At 40.5% G+C, this 18,888-nt stretch overlaps 1 protein-coding gene across 6 annotated transcripts; it reads left to right on the forward strand.

The window, feature by feature from the left end:
• Positions 1–497: 497 nt before the first annotated feature.
• Positions 498–18,548, forward strand: kif3b (kinesin family member 3B). Of its 6 annotated transcripts, none has more exons than XM_086276648.1 (9): positions 498–817; positions 1,889–3,388; positions 5,068–5,169; positions 5,466–5,588; positions 6,716–6,834; positions 7,119–7,235; positions 8,007–8,112; positions 14,403–14,614; positions 14,988–18,548. In XM_086276648.1, exons 2-9 carry the CDS (start codon positions 1,988–1,990, stop codon positions 15,091–15,093), a joined length of 2,286 nt encoding a protein of 761 aa, XP_086132774.1. In that variant the 5' UTR covers positions 498–817; positions 1,889–1,987; the 3' UTR covers positions 15,094–18,548. The 6 variants fall into 6 exon arrangements, with proteins under 6 accessions (XP_086132774.1, XP_086132776.1, XP_086132777.1 ...); XM_086276650.1 differs by having other exon boundaries at positions 1,892–3,388; XM_086276651.1 differs by having other exon boundaries at positions 498–796.
• Positions 18,549–18,888: the final 340 nt, after the last annotated feature.

Below are 18,888 nucleotides of genomic sequence, written 5' to 3' on the forward strand. Positions count from 1 at the left end.
TAGAGATGCATTGATGCAAATGTCTAAAAGTAGTTTGTCCAGGTGTTTAGACTGAAAGTGAATATTTTCTTTTACAAAAAGTCAACTAAATTGTCTTTGCTTTGCAATCCAACCTCACTATGGCAAACTTTTGGACCAAAAAAAAATTTTTTTTTTCTAGAGTGCATCTCTGGACATTGATAGCTATATTCAGCTAAGAGGACATCTCTCAGAGCACACAAGATTTTGAATTTTTTCAAAGAATGAAATGACAATTCCTGCCTAAGGAATTAGAAATGGGCAGTAATGTAACATACAGGATACCAGCTGCTGTTAACCCTATAATGCCCTTTGTATTATATTTGATACATGAGTATCAGTTTCTGAGACCTGAGATCTCATCAACATGATCAATACTTGCCATAATTTCAAAATGTTATGGACAAAATTATTTTTTTGTCTAAAATAACATTGTTTACAAAAAAGTGCCAAAAACACCCGATGTATCAAATGCGATACACTAAATATGTCATACACAACATGATGTAGCAAAAAAAAAAAAAAAACCCGTGGATTTTGTTATGAGGGTTAATAGACATCTTAGTTCCAAAAAAAAAATCTGAATTTTCTTGCTATTTTTTTTTTTTGATGGGTTGGGTCTTACAAAGTTAAACGCCAGACTTCACGTGATCATTTTTGGCCACTTCCAGCACCCGTTCCGTAAATTCACGAGGAGACGCGCAACAAAATCGAACCGCTGCTGGTTCGGCAGGAATTTAGCCATCGACGATTCACTTCATCGCAGTGGGAGTTTTGCGTAAGCTAACGTTTGTCACTGGTTAGTGTTAAATTACGTTTCTGTGTGGCTGGTGTAAAGTTGTGTTAGTAGGTTTTGCGAAATTTCGCGTAGCGATATCTTGAATATAATCTTTAGATTTGCTAAGAGTGTTAGCCGGGCAGTGCTACCAGATTTGTAGCTTAGGTTACCAGTTTGTTTGCAGTTGCTAGCCCAGTGTTGTGGTCTCGTTACAGGACGTGTTTAAAATGAGCTAACGCTAGAAAGCTGATCCGTGAGTTTGACTAATCAACTGGTAACGTTTACTAACCTGCCATCGTAAAATTGACCATTTATCAAATTTCTTTCTAAAGGCTGTCATTTAATTATCTGACATTCCAACTTTAAACCAAGGTGAGGTTTCTTCACCTAATTAGCTGAAATCCAGTTAGCCAATTTAAAGTAGTGTCATTGCTATGTACTCTGACAGAACAGTGTATCAGTGCGATTGTTTTTTTCAGTTTGCATGTGAATAGGAAAACGGTTATTCATTTAAACAACTATATTTAGCTTAATGTGTGATTATGCCTGTTGCTGTGGTATTTTACGGTGATAGCTGCAAAAGTCTTAGGAAGCTTAGTTTTATGTGCAAGGGAACGGCTGCTCAGATGTGTCAGGTAAGCGGTCTCGCTGCCTATCCGATACCTTAACCAAGTGGGTTTCTCTTTTTGTCCTTAAAGGTAGTTAAAAATACTTTTAACCCTTCCCGAATCAACTAAACCTGTTAACAGAGACTGAAGAAATAACAGTCATTAGCATGTGTCCAAAACATCTATATGTTGTCATAAAGAGACACCAGCTGTTTGAATTAGGGCTGGTATTTAGTTCTTTGTAATACCCCTTTCTAACACAAGGTAGTGCAGTGAGCTAGTGGAACCATCATCTTCCACAAAGTTGTGCAGAAGCGAGGATATCTAAAAACACATAAAATTTAAAGAAGTTAGGCACTAGTACTTATCCTAAATCAAAACACCTGCTTGTAAGCAGTGCCATCCGGTGGCAGAATTTCACTTTAACCTGTGCGATGCTTTAACCATGATCTGAGATGTAATTCACTGATTGTTTTCACCCCAGCAGTGTCAGATTTGGGCAATCTATTGCTGAAGTGTTACTAAAGCTGCTCTTTAGGAAGACAAGGTGCCAAGCAGCAAGGATTGGCAGGTGCTCCTCACCATGTCCAAGAGCAAGAGCTCGGAGTCAGTCAAGGTGGTGGTCCGTTGCCGTCCTATGAACGAGAAAGAGCGGGCCGCCAAGTATGAGAGTGTGGTGTCTGTTGATGTCAAACTGGGCCAAATTATTGTGAGAAACCCAAGGGAGTCCTCGGGCAACGAACTGCCCAAAATCTTTACATTTGATGCTGTTTATGGTTGGAACTCCAAACAGCTAGAAATGTATGATGAAACCTTCAGGCCCCTGGTTGAGTCTGTTCTTCTGGGATTTAATGGGACCATCTTTGCTTATGGCCAGACGGGTACAGGGAAGACTTACACTATGGAAGGGGTGAGAAATGATCCGGAGAAGAGAGGAGTGATCCCAAACTCCTTTGAGCACATCTTCACACACATTTCACGTTCACAGAACCAACAGTACCTTGTCAGAGCGTCATACTTAGAAATCTACCAGGAGGAGATCAGAGACTTGCTCTCAAAAGATCAGTCACGTCGTCTCGAGCTCAGGGAGAGGCCCGACACGGGTGTGTATGTTAAAGATCTTTCATCATTTGTTACCAAGAGTGTGCGAGAGATCGAGCATGTCATGAATGTGGGAAACCAGAATCGATCAGTTGGAGCCACTAATATGAATGAGCACAGCTCACGCTCTCACGCCATTTTTGTCATCACGGTGGAGTGCAGTGAGTTGGGTGTGGATGGAGAGAACCACATAAGAGTTGGCAAACTCAACCTGGTGGATTTAGCTGGCAGTGAAAGGCAAACCAAGACTGGAGCTCAGGGGGAGAGGCTTAAAGAAGCCACAAAGATAAATCTATCCCTTTCTGCTCTTGGTAATGTCATATCAGCTCTGGTGGATGGCAGGAGCAGCCACATCCCTTACCGAGACTCGAAGCTGACACGTCTGCTGCAGGACTCCCTAGGGGGCAATGCCCGCACTGTCATGGTTGCCAACATTGGCCCAGCATCCTACAATGTGGAGGAGACCTTAACAACTCTGCGCTATTCAAACAGGGCAAAAAATATCAAGAACAAACCACGTATCAATGAAGATCCCAAAGATGCCCTGCTCAGGGAGTTTCAGGAGGAGATTGCCAGGCTGAAGGCGCAGCTGCAGAAACGCTCAGGAAAGAAAAAGAGAAGGCTGAGGAGGAGAGCTGGGGAAGGGAGCGATGATGAGGGTCTGGAAAGTGGCGAGACAGAGGACGATGAGGAAGATGGAGACGACAAGGGGGACTACTGGAGAGAACAGCAGGAGAAGTTGGAAAAGGAGAGAAAGGCAATCCTGGAGGATCACAGCCTGGTAGCTGAGGAGAAAGCCCGGCTTCTTAAAGAGAAAGAGAGGAAAATGGAAGACTTCCGGAAGGAGAGGGAGGCCGGAGAGAAGCTTGCAGCCAAAGTTAAGGTAAGCAGATTTTTTTTTTTTTTTTTTAAGTACCAAGAGTTTCAAGAAGTTTGTCATTTCGTATGGTGTTACCCAGGCTGAAATGAAACACTCATCAGCTGGTGAAATAGTCAATAAAATGTTTTTAAAAAGGCAGTAATAAATCATAACAATAAACGGGGATAAAAAAAACAAAAAACAAAATCTAAATTCTAAAACAAACTCAAGTCTAAATAGTCACACTAATTCCGATAGCAGCAGCAGTCCTTTCACAGAAGGGGGTAATTAAATTAAGTCGTGTGTGTATTTGAGCTGTATATTGTATGCGTGTGTGCATGCATGTGTAGATAGGGGTTATCAAAGTCCGCTTGTAGATCTTACAGTATAGCTTTGTGAATAGCGGAATGGATGGGGAGGGGGCACAGTTCATTTGTCAGTCTCGCTGCTTGTGCAAAGAACCCTTCCAGCATCCTGGTGGTTCTGCAGCTGATGCTCCTCTCTCTTGCCAGACAGCAGGAGGGAGAACAGGCTATGAGAGGGGTGGTGGGAGTCTCTGATGATGGAGATAGCTAAGTGTATGCAGCTCTGTTTGTAGATTTCTTCCAGAGACGAGAGAGGGGCACCAACAATCCTCCTGGCAGTCTATTGAGTTGTTGCTTTTCATTGGACTTGCAGCTGCCAAACCAAGATGTAAAACTTTGTGTCAGGATGTTTTTAATGGTGCCTCTGCAAAAAGTTGTGAGGTGAAGTGTGGAGAGTCCTGCTTTTCTGAGTCTCCTGAGGGAGTGGAGACGCTTTTGTGCTTTTTCTTTTTGTTTCAATTTAAACTGCTGTGGTATTAACTCTAGGTGCACACCCAGAAACTTAACACTGCTGGCCCTCTCCACAGCAGCACCATCTATGGTGAGGTCTGTGAACTCTGCCAGACTTCCTGAAATCAATTACCATCTCTTTTGTTTTATACACATTGATGGTGGGATTATGAGATCTACACCACACTTCAAGCTGCTCCATGTCCATTATATAAGTGGACTCATCACTCATGTCAGTGATGAGGCCAACCACTGTTGAGTCATCTACAAACTTCACAATTTGGTTAGAGTCATGTGTGAGCAGACTGAACAACAGCGGGCTCAGGACACCCCCCTGAGGAGAGCCTGTACTCGGTAAGATAGTCTTTGATGTGTGGCTGCCCACCTTGACTGTCTGTTGCCGCTTTGTCAGGAAGCTGAAAACCCAGTTGGAGGTTGCAGGGTTCACGCCTAATAGAATCAGCTTTTCCACCAACTGCTGTGGAATGATCGTGTTAAAAGCTGAGACAAAGTCAATGAAAATGACTCTGGCATAGGTGTTCTTCCTTTTAGAACTAGCTGTGGCTCCGTAGTGCAGTGGTTCACACATTCACTTAAGAAACAAAAGATCCCTGGATGTAGACACAAAGAAGGGTATCCAGTGTGTTAAAAATAACACACAAATCTGTCAAATCAAACATGAGCACCTATGTGCTGTGGGGAACTTCTACTTATCTGTTGAAGCAATTTTGAACAAAAGGAAGCGTTCAAGCTCAAAATTATTTAAATTACACTCACAAAAGTTACCATAGCTTCTTTGAGGTTGTACTGGTCCTGTGCTTGGAGTCATTTTCTTTTATCCCTTGTGTGACTTAAAGAGATCTTTTCCTAATTTTTATTTGCATCCAGGCGATGGAGAGTAAGCTCCTAGTAGGGGGGAAGAACATTGTGGATCACACCAATGAGCAGCAAAGAATGCTGGAGCAAAAGAGGCAGGAGATTGCTGAACAGGTATAGTAAAGGGGTTGGCACCAAGGCCAAGTACAGGGGTAATACTTTCTATATTACCAAAACATTACTCTGCTAGCAGTTTTCTATCCCATGTACTTATGATTCCAAATTCATCAAATTCCTTGTTAGGCATTTCAGACTTCTTCAGCAGACTAGGCACTGATTTTTGAAAGTGAACATTTTTGTCCATTTAGTACCAGACGAAAACATCTTTCAGCCAGTAAATTGTCTTTGATCTCAGAGACAGAACCCATTAAAAGTTGTGAACACATGCAAGTTTGTTTATGTGTCCCCAGAAACGGCGAGAGCGAGAGATGCAGCAGCAAATGGAAAGTCGTGATGAAGAGACACTGGAGCTTAAGGAGACCTACACTTCTCTGCAACAGGAAGTTGACATTAAAACCAAGAAGCTGAAAAAGGTGAGGATGGTTGTCACATTTGCCCAAGGCATTATCAACAAATTTGGTTCACATGGGTATGGAAGAATTCTGAATTGATTCCCAAATGTCAAAATAGTTTTTGTTTTCATGTTGACACAAAAGAAAAAGAGGAACTGAGTTCTGAGAGTACTCTTTTCTTTTTTTTTTAAGAGGCTATGATTTTACAATATCAGCCCCTGACATTTAAAATGAATATAGAAATGGAAATTAATGAAAGTGAAAACAAGTGAAAAGTGTTTTGCTTTGTTACCAAAGATTAATGATGGCATTGCAGAGTATAGAGTCGTTGATAAACCAGACTGGCTGGAAACAAACTCTCCACTTTATGTAGAATGAGGTAAACCTGCAGTGTAAACATGGTATCTTTCATTTCAAAAGCCATTACCCTAATCTCCAGCTGATGGCCGTCTATCTCTGAGCCTCGTTTTCCCCAGAGTTCTCTTCCTGTTAAAAGGGCTTCTTCCTCCCCATCATTATTACCAGATCTCAGTAACCTTATAGAATTTTTTTTATTACAATATAAGCACATTGAGGTGATTGTGAGCTGACTCAATTGAACTGAACGTTTACAATGCTGTGAAAGTATTTGCCCCCTTCCTGAGTTAGATTTTTTTGCATATTTGTCTTACTTAAATGATGTAATCATTTCAAAACCTTTCATATTTACTCGGGCTATCTTTGTCTAGTATTAAAATTTGTTTAATATGAAAATAATTGTGCTGAATGTGCAACAAACTAACTATATCAACATGTATATGGATTTGGATGGTAAAAAAAATGTTGAATTTCATAACCTTCATTTAACAAAAAATAAGAAATAAATAAATAAAACGATCAGAATCTAATATTGAGATTGACAAAGTTGGCATACCTTGTCATCATAATGACACTGTTGAAGGTACAGTGTTTTTGGTTTGTCGGGTAATAAAGTTTCTTGCAAGTAAGTAGGTCAACTGCTATTTTAAGTCGGGTATTGTCTGTGGTGTTCTATTTGGGTTGTTCATTATTCCTTATGACAATCAGGCTTTTAAACAAAAACATTTAAGGCTGAATGCTCTAACAGTCTTTTTCTGGTCACTCTAGTTTTCTCTTTCTCTCTCCTCTAGCTGTTTTCCAAGCTGCAGTCAGTGAAGGCAGAAATCCAAGATCTCCAAGAAGCACACATCAACGAGCGCCAGGAGATGGAGCAGATCCAAAACGAACTCACCAGGGACCTCAAACTCAAGTATGAAGTCTGCATATCAATGTTGGCCCGACACAAATCTCTGATCAAGACTGTGTCATGTGATCGAGGAGGAACCGTAAAAAGATTGCTAGCGAATTAGTGGAGCTTCTTGTGCTTTAAGACTCTTTCTCACTGTAGTGCATGGAAATGAAATATTTAATGAGGAACAGATACATTACATTCAAATGCTTTCAACCTTTCCTGTTTTAAATAACATGTCTGAGTTTTCTTTGTCTCTCTCTGTCTCCCTGTCTGTCTATTAAATGTTCATGTGTTTCTTTCAGACATCTGATTATTGAAAACTTCATTCCTCTAGAGGAGAAAAACAAAATAGTCAACAGGGCTTTCTTCGATGAGGAGCCTGAGGAATGGAAGATGAAGCCCATCACACGTATTGAGGAGTAAGTCTGGGAATATTCAGAGTGGGTCTTTCCATCTCAAATCATAACATTTTTAGAATGTTTTCTGCTTGACTAGCTTATATTTACCTTTCTTTGTATAGGTTCACAAATAGTGCTTCTCCTCTACTACCTACTCGACTCTGTTTTGGTTGTCCATTACAATCGAGTACCACCCAATGTACGTGGGGTCGTTCTAAACACCACAACAAAGGAACACATTGAGTCGGTGATATACTTGCTGCTCGGTCTGGAACCACGCTGTTGTTTTTTGTGTAGCCATTTTCCTCATTGCAGGGATTCATAAGTAGAAGTTTTGCTTCTCGTGAAGGAGACTTATCGAATGACATCACTGACTAGCCAATCGGTGGCATGCAGTCTTGACGTCATGTTTTCTGATCACTTTAGATCGCTTGGAATTCCGGCCAAGTATGTACTAAAAAAGTACCTGGTACCAGGTACTGCCACCTAATGGAAAACCCTAAAAACCGAGCCGACCTGACCCTAATAGGTTCTACTGGAAAAGAGCTAAAACAGACAAGTGTTGGAGAACCAGCTGTGGAACCTGTGCCTTATTAGGAAAGGGAAACTAAAAGTCCCTTCAATAGATGCTGTTTGGCATGCAATTCTAGCAAATGGTGCACACAGTTGCTCATTATAGTGCTGCAGAGTGGCAGAGCTGGCAACTGATTTATTGTAAAACACCAAAGCAAGAAGCAAATTTCCCATGCTGCTTTGTAATACTCCTTTTCTCTCTCTCTCTTTCTCACTCAGTGACCATCAGATGATGAGCAGGCCTCGGTCTGCAGTCGGCTACTGGAGGCCCCTCAGTCACCATGCCCGTGTGGCCATGATGTTGAAGCCTGACATGAGATACAAAGTAAGCTTTTCTCCCTCTCCTTTATAGTGTTGTTATTATAGTTAAGTTATCACTGCATATAAAACTGTATTTTCCCTCAGCTGTAGAAAGCTGATGGGGACAACAAAGGTTGTGCATGGGAGCACAACGCGTTGAAATTCACCTCACTCTCATACAGGGCTCTAGCGTGCGACCAATTTGGTCGCATATGCAACCTAATTTCTCAATGGTGCAACTAAAAAACTCGTAGGTCGCACCAGTGCGACCAGCCATACAAAAAGTCTCTGAAAGTCTCCGTGTGGTCAACAACAGACACACATTATGCCTATATCGAGGTCTAAACCAATCAGAGATAGTCAGGGGCGAGACCTCTCTGATTGTCCATGGTCCAGATAGTCCTGTAGTCCTAAGCGTGTGTACGTTTGAAAGTGCAGGCGGATAGAGGTGAGTAGTAGTAGTGAATGAAGCGATATCGATTCATTAAATCCTAAATCGACTTTTAAATATAAATGAAAACTGACAGCTCAATGATTCTGATGCTCCGGGTCCGTGCTTTGTGTTTACTTCTTATTTTGCGCTAGATTCTGATGCTACAAGTTTTGTCTCTCTCCAACCAAAACTCATTGAACCAGCATCAAAAGAAGATCAAAACTGCACTTCACCTTTGATAAACATCTTCATGAATTCTCTCTTACTTTTACTGCTTTGCTTCAACCACAATAAAAATCACCCTTTCTGCACAGCTCTTTCTCTCGCTCTCTCTCTCTCCATGTACTTCAAGAACAGTTTCTCGTCTAAAATCTGCATTCATTTTCTTGCTTATTTTTCACCAGTCTACCGTTGTTTACAGCGCTGTCGGACGCGTTTCCCCCCCCCCCCAAAAAAAAATTACGTCTGACAAGAAAGCCTCATTTCTGCTGTTCAATAGCGTAGAAATGTAAACTTTCAATTAGGGCTGGGCCATTTTATACCGTTCACGGTAATACCGGTATAATGTTAGGCAACGATAGGAAAATGAAATATCGCGATAGAATGAGTAAAACGCGCATGCGCAGTGCCTTTGTTTTCATACGCACATGGCCGATTGTTGAGTGAAACAGATGAACCAGAATTGGTTTGTAAAAATGGTGCAACTTCAGTGATGTGGAACTGATTTGGTGTTTGTCCGTCAGATACACAACAAAGCACATTTTTTTGCAGAACATGCAAGCGGCCGTCGTTATTGTCGTATTTGTCGGACTAAGATGCTCTTAAATCTGGGAGTAATCTGGGTCCTAAACTCCGTATACTTCAGGTCAAACAAACACTGCAGCATCACTGAGAGTTAAAAACTGTCTAAATTCTTTCATCTTTAATAAAACGATCAGCATTGCTGCTTTACCAGGTGTAACTATGAAGTTTAACTTCCAGGCATCCATGAAAACAAAATTTATTACATTTAACGGAGTTAGAAGTTAGCAGGAAGCTAGCGGAAGTTAGCTCGCTAGTTTCGCTAGTTACCTAAGCATGATATAGCATGTTCTGACTGAGAGATTTCTGAAAAAATTCAAACGTACAGCTCTGCTATCACGTCCAACATAAATGAAGACAGGAAACTAAACAGCAGTGACGTTTGTAGGGTTACTGAAGTTGGGCTAGCTGGTATATAATGATGTGCTACGTGATCGCTAGCGACACAGCTATGTTAGCATAACATAAACAGTGAAGCTGGAGGACGAACACTAACACTTTTCCACTTATAAAAGTTAACGTGAAGGTTCCTCATGGTTAGAGACAAATGCAATCGCATGGCAGGATGCTGTAAACGGACCAAACTTCAGTCAGGAGAACAACTGAGATAATCCATCCACAATACCAGGTTAGTCATTAATATACTGCAACAACATGGGAATAGAACAGCTGCCAGAGAATTCAACATTAATGAATCAATGGTACAGAAGTGGAGGAAGCAAGAAGAATGAGTTTAATAAAGTTTGATTTATCTGACTGCTTTGTTTCGCTTAATGTGCCTTATAATCCCGTGCACCTCATGGTCCGAAAAATACGTACTGCACACTGCAGTTTAATGTTGCAAAGCACCTCTTTTTAACTTCAGTGGATATTATACATGGTTATGCTCAGGATATGTCAGCCCATTTCTACTGGAAATGCCTTTTGGTTAAACTTTCAGCAAGGAATTTGCATTTGCACTGTTACATTTTTATAAAGCTTTAATGTACATAAAAACCAGCTTCTTGTTTAAGTGAAAATAAATGGTAGGTTGTCTTTTTGCGCTAGTAATGTTGTGGAGTTGTATTTTGTCTCGCATCAATTATATCGTCAGTTATATCGTTATCGCAAATTTTCAAATATATATCGTGATAAATATTTTTGGCCATATCGCCCTGCTCTACTTTCAATAGCTCCCATTTCATCTAATGAGGACTGTGACAGTTTTCTTTCTTTTCTTCTTGCAAAGATTAATAACATAAGAATGAACTTTTCTCATTCAGCACCTGTTATGTCTATCTCCACCTCATCACGCCCTGTCATTTTGGATACTTTCACAAACATAACATTTGCGATAAGTTTCAATCCGGCTTTCGCAGAGCTCACTCCGCAGAAACAGCCCTTCCTAGGGTCTCAAGTGACATTTTGATGAATAATGATGCAGGAAAATGCTCGGTCCTAGTTATGTTGGACCTAACATCGACTTTTGACACTGTTGACCACCACATCCTCCTTGAAAGGCTTAAAACATTGGGTTGGTGTATCAGGTACTGCCTTAGGGTGGTTCTCCTCATATCTACATAACCGATCTTTTTCTGTGGTGGTCTCCGATTGTAGGTCATCCTCTACCTCCCTTACTTTTGTGGTGTCCCTCAGGGTTCGGTTTTGGGGCCTTTATTGGTTGTAATATATCTTCTCCCCTCCAGCATATAATGGGCTCTTTTGAGGACATTTCTTATCACTGTTATGCTGATGATATTCAGTTGTACATTTCTTTTAAGCCCCCAGGATTTATCTAAGCTTCAGCTTTTAAATGACTGATTCCATCAAGCACTCCAACTCAAGAAGGGGAAAACTGAAGTCCTCATATATGCTCCGGACAGACTTTATCCCAGATAGTGAAAGCCCTTGGTCCTCTTTCTGTGCATGTTAAATCCTCTATCAGGAATTTAGGTGTCACTTTTGACTCGACTCTCACATTGGATCGGCATGTGAAATCTCTGGTTCGGTCTTGTTTTTATCATTTAAGAAATGACATCATTAAGCCCCATTTTTATCTCTCCCTGAACTGATAGCTATACATGCATTTATTTCCTCACGCTTGGACTATTGTATCTGTTTGTTTGTGTCTAAGCAAAGGTTCTCTGGATCGTCTGCAGGTTGTGCAAAACGCTGCAGCTAGGCTGTTGACAAAATCCTCAAAGTATTCACATGTGACACCACTGCTATTTCAGCTACACTGGCTTCCTGTTGAATTTAGAGTACATTTTAAGATCCTGGTCTTGACATTTAGAGCCTTGCATAGACTGGAACCATCCTACATCTCCGATCTGCTACAGCCCTATGTCCCTAGCAGGTCCCTGAGATCATCTGATCAGGGCTTACTTGCTATAAAACAGACTAAGATGAGAACAAAGGGTGACAGAGCTTTTGCCACTGTGGCCCCAAGACTGTGGAACTCTCTCCCTCATACATTAAGAACTGTGGACTCGGTAGTTGTTTTTTAAAAAAAAAAACAACTCAAAACTCACCTTTTTAAAACTGTTTTTGGTTAAATTTCTGCCTGTTTTATATTGTCTGTTTTACAGTTTTATTATTTGTTATCTTATGTGCAGAACTTTGTGATTCTGTCTAGAAAGGTGCTATATAAATAAAATTGTATTTATTTATTTAAAAAGCCAGGCCAGGAAAATCTCCTTCATGTTTTTCTGAGTTTTATCCTCAATTACTTTGACACAAAGGCATCTGCTGGGATTCTTACACCTCTGATGAAGTCTCACACGTGTCAGTGCTGATTAATGATCAGCATTAAAATATTTCTGATTGTCTGGGTCAAAATTGAATAGAATCAAATCAGGACCTTTCGAATCGGAATTGAATCAAATAGAGAAATCGGTGATGATACCCAGCCCTAGTGAGTAGCCTAGCCCCGACAGAAGTAGATGTAGCTGTGGGTAATGAGAAAAGATGAAAAGAATGATTGATAACTTTTTTTGTTAAGTTAACGTAAAGTTATAGTGAACATGTAAAACATGGGGGTTAAGTGATGAGGTTGAAAAATTTGGGTGCATCTAACTTTTGTGCTGGTACTCTTAAAGAAAAAAAGTGCATCAGTGCAACTGTGGCAAAAAGTTAATCTAGATCCCTGCTCATAGTTGAGAAGAAGTCAACTAGGATTTACAAAATGATACCATAGGTGCATCAAACGAGCTTAAATCAAACGTCCAATTTTCTGAAGGTCTTGTGAATGTGATAACTCGAATGCTGCAGTGTAGCAGAGCTCTAGAGTGCGACCAATTTGGTCGCAAATGCGACCAAATTTTTCAGTGGTGCGACTAAAAAAAAAAAAAAAAAAAAAAAAAAAAATTTGCTTGCACCTGTGCGACCAACTGTTCGGGTAGCAAAAAAAAAAAAATCTGCAACCTTCCCTGTGGTCAACAACAGACACACATTTTGCCCCTATCGTGGACTAAACCAATCAGAGATAGTAAGGGGCGGGACCTCTCTGATTGGCCGTGGTCCAGTTGAAAGTGCAGGTGGAAGTGGGAGGTGAGTAGCTTGAATAAAGCGATATCAATTCATTAAATCCTGAATCGACTTTTAAATATAACTGTGTTTTGCCAGAAACGCCAGATTCTCAGATTAAAGCTCACAAAACCATTTCAACAACAACCAAACAGCAAATGAGAGCAGGTACACGGATTCCACACAAAGACGTAAACACAGAATGGACCGACGCATCAGAATCAACTTTCTCGGCTTTCTCACCCGACAGCCCGTAGACGTACACGCTGTCGGAGCTTAGCGATCCTGATGCGTCCGGTCCGCGCTGTGATTATGTCTTTTTGCGCTGATTCTGAGCTGCAGGTTTTGTCTCTCCAACCAAAATCCACCGAGCCAGCAGCAAAAGAAGCAGCAAACTGCGCTTCACATTTGATTAATGTCGTCATGAATTTTGCTGTTTTTCTTCCACGACTATTAAAATCACACTCCATGCACAGCTAGCTCTCTCTCTCTATCTCTCTCTGTACTTCAAGAACAGTTTCCCGTCTCCAATCTCTGTTTTCTGTATTATTCATTCGCTTATTACCCACCAGTCTACCGTTGTTTACAGCGCTGTGGCTGCTGTCTTTTTCTTTTCTTTTTTTCACTTAAATGACCTCGGACAAGAAAGCCTGTTTTTTTCTGTTGTTCAATACTGAAGAAATTTAAACTTTATATGCAGAACATTGTAGAATATTTTTAAGGTTATCTGCTATAAAAAGCCAGACCAGGAAAATCTCCTTCATGTTTTTCTGTTTTATTCTCAGTTACTTTCACACAAAGGCATCTGCTGTGATGTTCACAATTCTGAAGAAGTCAGTACTGATAAATGATCAGAAATAATATTTCTGACTGAGGCTAAGTTGAATCGAATCGGGACTTTGAAAACCGGAATCGAATGGATTATAGAAATCAGTGATGATACCCAGCCGTAGTGAGCAGCCTAGGCACGACAGAAGTGGAATAGGAAAAGAACTATTGCTAACTTTTCTGTTAAGTTAAGGCCTGATCCGTCTGAAATTCATAGCCAGTGCTCTGACACGGTGTCATCAATCTTTGAAAGCTGAAAAAGCACAGTGTATCCAGAAAAACACGTTATAATTATATAAATTATTATAAAATTTGTGTGCGCCTAACTTTTGTGCCAGTACGCCTAACTTTTTAAAGTTAGGCTGAGACGTAGCAATGGCAGTTGTCAGTATTTAAAAGATTAACGTTACTGCTGCACAGGTTTAAGATTGAGCTCATTGCAAATACTTTACTGGTTATTAAACATAATGCAATGCATTATATAACATCATATTATTTTCACACTGGTGCTCTAGTAGTTTCCAATTCACAGTAGGCCCGAGGCATGGTGGTTCCTGGGTTGTTCTTAAACAGCTGGTCTTCTTCAAGATCTTGGCAAACTTATACTTGCATACAGGAGTTTGAACTGATGATCTGCAGCTGTTTATAAAAGTCTCTAAGAGACCTTCCCAACATGTGTAAATCTTCTGACCACATTTGTATATAACTGAATTTTCCCAGATGAATGTGATTCTGTGTCATTGTTCTAGGCTGAGAACATCATAATGCTGGATATGGACATTCCTGCACGGACCTCTAAAGAGTACCAGGAGCCAGTTATCGCCCCAAAGCTGGCGGCAGCTCTGGAGGATGCTCTTCGGGATGAGGATGAGATCGAGGTAGATGCCTCAAGCTTTCACAGCAGCTTGGGACAAATGCTGCCTGCTGGTGCTAGCGGCAGCCTCAAGAAGCCAAAGTCAGGGTAAGCAACAGTACCACAAGTTATATTCACCTTCGAGTGCCGCATCCTGTTAAGATACTAGTGCTTTTTTTTTTTTTTTTTGCTTTTTTTTTGGTAATATTTTACACCCACCATGTTGCAACAGCTTTACATTGGCTTGTTGTACAAAATAATCTCTTCCTCTTTGTTTCATTTCTGTCCATATTGTACAACGCAACACAAAAGGAAGGAGACAGCAGATTGTAAATTTGCATTCAGAGGAAATGATTTACCCTGTTAAAGACTCTGCAAATTTTTGATATGTGACAGATGAACCCTGTAAACAGCATAAACTCACTGATGGTGTGACACCAAAAGGTTTTCTAACTCTATGCCAATCTTTTCTCTCCTTTAGACGACCAAGAACAGGCAAGAAGTCGAGTACCCCGACCTCTTCATACAGCCCCTCCAGCCCAGGATCCCCTCTTTATCCCCAATCCCGTGGCCTGGTGCCAAAGTGATGGTTCCTACTGCTACTGTCACTGCCTGCCAACCTGTTTTGCACCTGTCCACATTGGGAATGACCTTTAGAGGATGGGTATAAAAAAAGATTAATGCTGCTTTCTAGTTTTTAACTACACCACTGTTAACTGATCTCTTGAATACAACAAAACAATAGCAGCTGTGCATGACATTATACTGCACTGCTTTTACAGTTCCCTAGATATTGATGAATGTCAGTAATTTCGTGTGTGTGTGTGTGTGTGTGTGTGTGTGAGAGACGCATCACAATGTTCTTAACGTACAAAAAAGTAAAGGTGGGCTTAACCTTCCCTTGCACTACTTCATATCTTCCTAGATGTGTGTTAGATGTCCTTCATGTTACTGTAAATGTGGACATGTGTGTGTGGTAGTGGGGGGAGGGGGCTGAGAGCTCTGAACCTGGCACTAACATAGTTGTGTGTGTGAATGTGGTGTTGTACATCTGGCTGCATGTCTGTGCATCTTTGAATCACTGTCTGAATGGGTTTGTTTGTTTTCTGTTTTTATCCACGACTTTAATTGTTGCTTTAGAGGAGCTTTAAGATTGCGTGTGGTTGCATGTGCTGGCTTCAGTCTTAAAGGAATAGTTGCACATTTTGGCAAATACACTTACAAAAGAGAAGCGTTAAGAATTTTTACCACCTTTACGCTGAAGTGTGAAGCAGAAAGTGATCGGCTTTAGACATAGCTGGTGAAACTGCCATTTGAATTTCAAAAATTCTCGTACTAAATTTCTAATAGGGAGCATGTCAGCTCAGCTGAAAAGGCAAAACTATGCAAATGCAGACATAGAATCTAGTTAATAAATTATAAACTGAATAATAAACAAACTGCAAAGCAGTTAGTCTGTTACAATTACCAAATAAAATGTTGGTGTTTACATTTAATTGTTTTTGGTAAATCCAGTCAACCTAATGGATGTTACTCTGTACAACCTGAATATCGGTGTCAAATCTAGCTCAGCTCAGCACAACACAAAAGCAATAAGAACAAGTAAATTATTAGTCAAGTTGAATTCTCAAGCCAAAAAGAGCTTTTAAGTAGGATCTCACCAAAATGTTTTTCAGTTCTGAAACCAAAGGCATGCACATAGCGAAGCCTGTTTGCATGTGAAAATGCGACCAGTGTCAAAAGAGGAAATGGTTGTAGCCTTTTGCTTTGATTACTTCCCTTTAAAAGTGATGTTATTGGATTTGTTACCCAGTCAGCACATTTTAAGTTATTAAATAGTTACATTTCCCTTGTAATGCAGTGCCACAGTACCTTTGCCATACTGTGGCTAACTTTATGTCGTGATGATTCACAAGCTAGTTGGTAGCTTACCATGAACAATCCGCATCCCTCAGCTGTAAAGCTGCATGTGCTGTAGACAGTACTGAAAGGTTTACTAATAGCAGTCAGAGCTCAAACTATGTGATGTCACTCTTTCTAAATGAGCACAAACACATTTAAAATGAAATATTTATTGGAAAAAAATACACACGACATATTATGATTGAGTACCTTAGAACTGTTTTTGTTCTTCAGCTGAGCCAAGCTAAGCTTCTTAGTTTCTGCTTGTGGTTTATGTAGCGTACAGATTTCACACTAATACATAAGCAAACTTTCTCAAATGGTGGACTATTTCTTTAAGTCTGCAAGTGTGTAGGTCAGGAAATAAAGCATGCTCCAGATCTGGACTCAGTCACGAGTTGCTGTAATCAGTAGATGCTGTTATTCCTGAGACACACAAGGGAGGTGGGGAACATGGGGGGAGAGCCCGACACATGTACCCTCTGTGGACAGTTTCTAGGTTGCATGACATAGCAGTTGGCCACCAGACCAGAGATCAGCTTGAACTACAGCCTGAGCCACGTCAAAAGTACTGTCCTGGAATGTGCCTCAGATTTGTCAGGGTTCCATGGTGCCTTAATCTGCATCCTCAGTCTCTGCTCCTTCATTTGAGCCGTGCACACACAGGCCTCCCAGTCTTCGTCGGCTCATCTACAAATTCATTCCAGGATCAGAGAATCGTTAAGAGCGTGAAGTTCAGTCGGGGGCATCCTGGGTCATTTGGATAAGCACCACTGCAAAGTTGGGCAGATGAAGGGTCAACATATTTTCCTTGTGATTTTTATTTTTATCTACCTTGGTATTTGTGTGAGTGTAAAAGAACATTAAACCCCCACAGACACACCATTCAACATTTGCCTCCAGGTGGACAATATGCAGTTTTAACCGTCATGGTTCAGCCTGCCTCTCTGCTGCTCTCTGTTCCCCATATTCTTAACCGTGAAGGGGTGCGCTCTCTGCTCGCTGCTACCATGCAGGGTTTTCCAACCCACTGTGTCATTTCAGCAAGCGTGGGTCAAGTGGCAAATCTTTTTAAAATACTTGTGATGTGTGCAGTTTGTGAGTTGAAGACTTGTAAACCATCAGGGCTATGTCTCTAACAATCCCTGTGAGGTCTAGGTAGCCCTAACTCTACCTCTGTGCAATAAAAGTATGTGACTTTTTTTTTTCTTCTTTTTTTTTTTTTTTTTGAAAATTGTTTTCCTAAGTCGTGGCAATCGGGGAGAAAACAAGGAAAAAATTTTTTTAACTAACGTCTATTTACATTTATCCCAAACCCCCCCCCCCCCCCCCCCCCCCCCTCTTTTCAAACCACCGACTTAAAGTTGGGGTCCGACCTCACAGGGTACCTCAAGGATCCCTCTGCTGTTTGACCCATGCCTGCGTATCTATTTAGATACTGTAATGAATATAACTTGTTTAAAGGCAATCCTTAGTCACTTTTAGATCTGTAAGAAACACATGAGTTTCCATATTGAAAAAGTCTAACTTATTACAATCCTATGTTTTTATATACAAATGTAGATATAATTTTTTATTCATTCTTTTTCTTGAAAATAGATTGTTGTTATTTTATTTTTGGAGCTCTGTAATTTAATGTTGAAATGTTGTTTTTTTTCATCATATATATATTATGTGTCTTTGTATTCGGCAAGTTACAGGCTTGTTTTCCCCACTTAGTTGATGAGTTTTCCACATGGATGTTGAAAGCATGGGTCATGTTGTTGATGTGGGCCTGTGCAGAGAGAGTCACGGTTCAGTATTGGCACATTAGCTGTAAGTTGTACTTCACAAACATAAATATTAAAATAAGAGCTAACATTGAAATGCTGTATACGCATGACTTTAGCACGCTTGAGTAACATGTTTTGGTTGTGACTGTGTTCATCGGTCATAGAAAGTTAGTGAACAAAATGTGAATGTATAATTTAATTGAAAAATCTTGTATCACTGGATCCAAACTCCCAGACTGTTTGCGATCAATTTTTACATGCTGTCATTGTAGCCATATGACGATTCTGCTGGTGCGCTTATGTATCTGACTTGGCTATGTCTTCTACTTGTTTAGTGTCTTTACATTAATAAAGAGAAATTAATGGGAGTACTGTGGTGTGTCTTTGAGGGTATTTAAGAATGTGTGATGTTACACATTAGGACCTACCCTTCCCTCTACTTTTCCGTATTTTCTTTCATTCACACACACGCACGCTAAGTAGATGGAAATTAAACATGGTTAATCAGTAGAAGGGTTAAGGCAAAGCTAAAACTTGTTTTAGACCAGGAAAAGCAGAAGGACTGTGGCCTCTCACAAAGGTCCAGTGCAACTATACTATATAGACAACAGTACAAGGCCTATGCATTACTCCAGCCATGGAAAGTTGTCATGAGGCTAACAGTTTCTGTTAATTATAGAGGAGGCGTGGAACTGCAATTTTTGAGTT

This window comes from Aulonocara sp. 'chitande type north' Nkhata Bay, linkage group LG20 (assembly GCF_057382095.1).
Source record: "Aulonocara sp. 'chitande type north' Nkhata Bay isolate Kocher_YH1m ecotype deep benthic linkage group LG20, A_spYH_male_GT1.1, whole genome shotgun sequence".
NCBI lineage: Eukaryota > Metazoa > Chordata > Actinopteri > Cichliformes > Cichlidae > Aulonocara > Aulonocara sp. 'chitande type north' Nkhata Bay.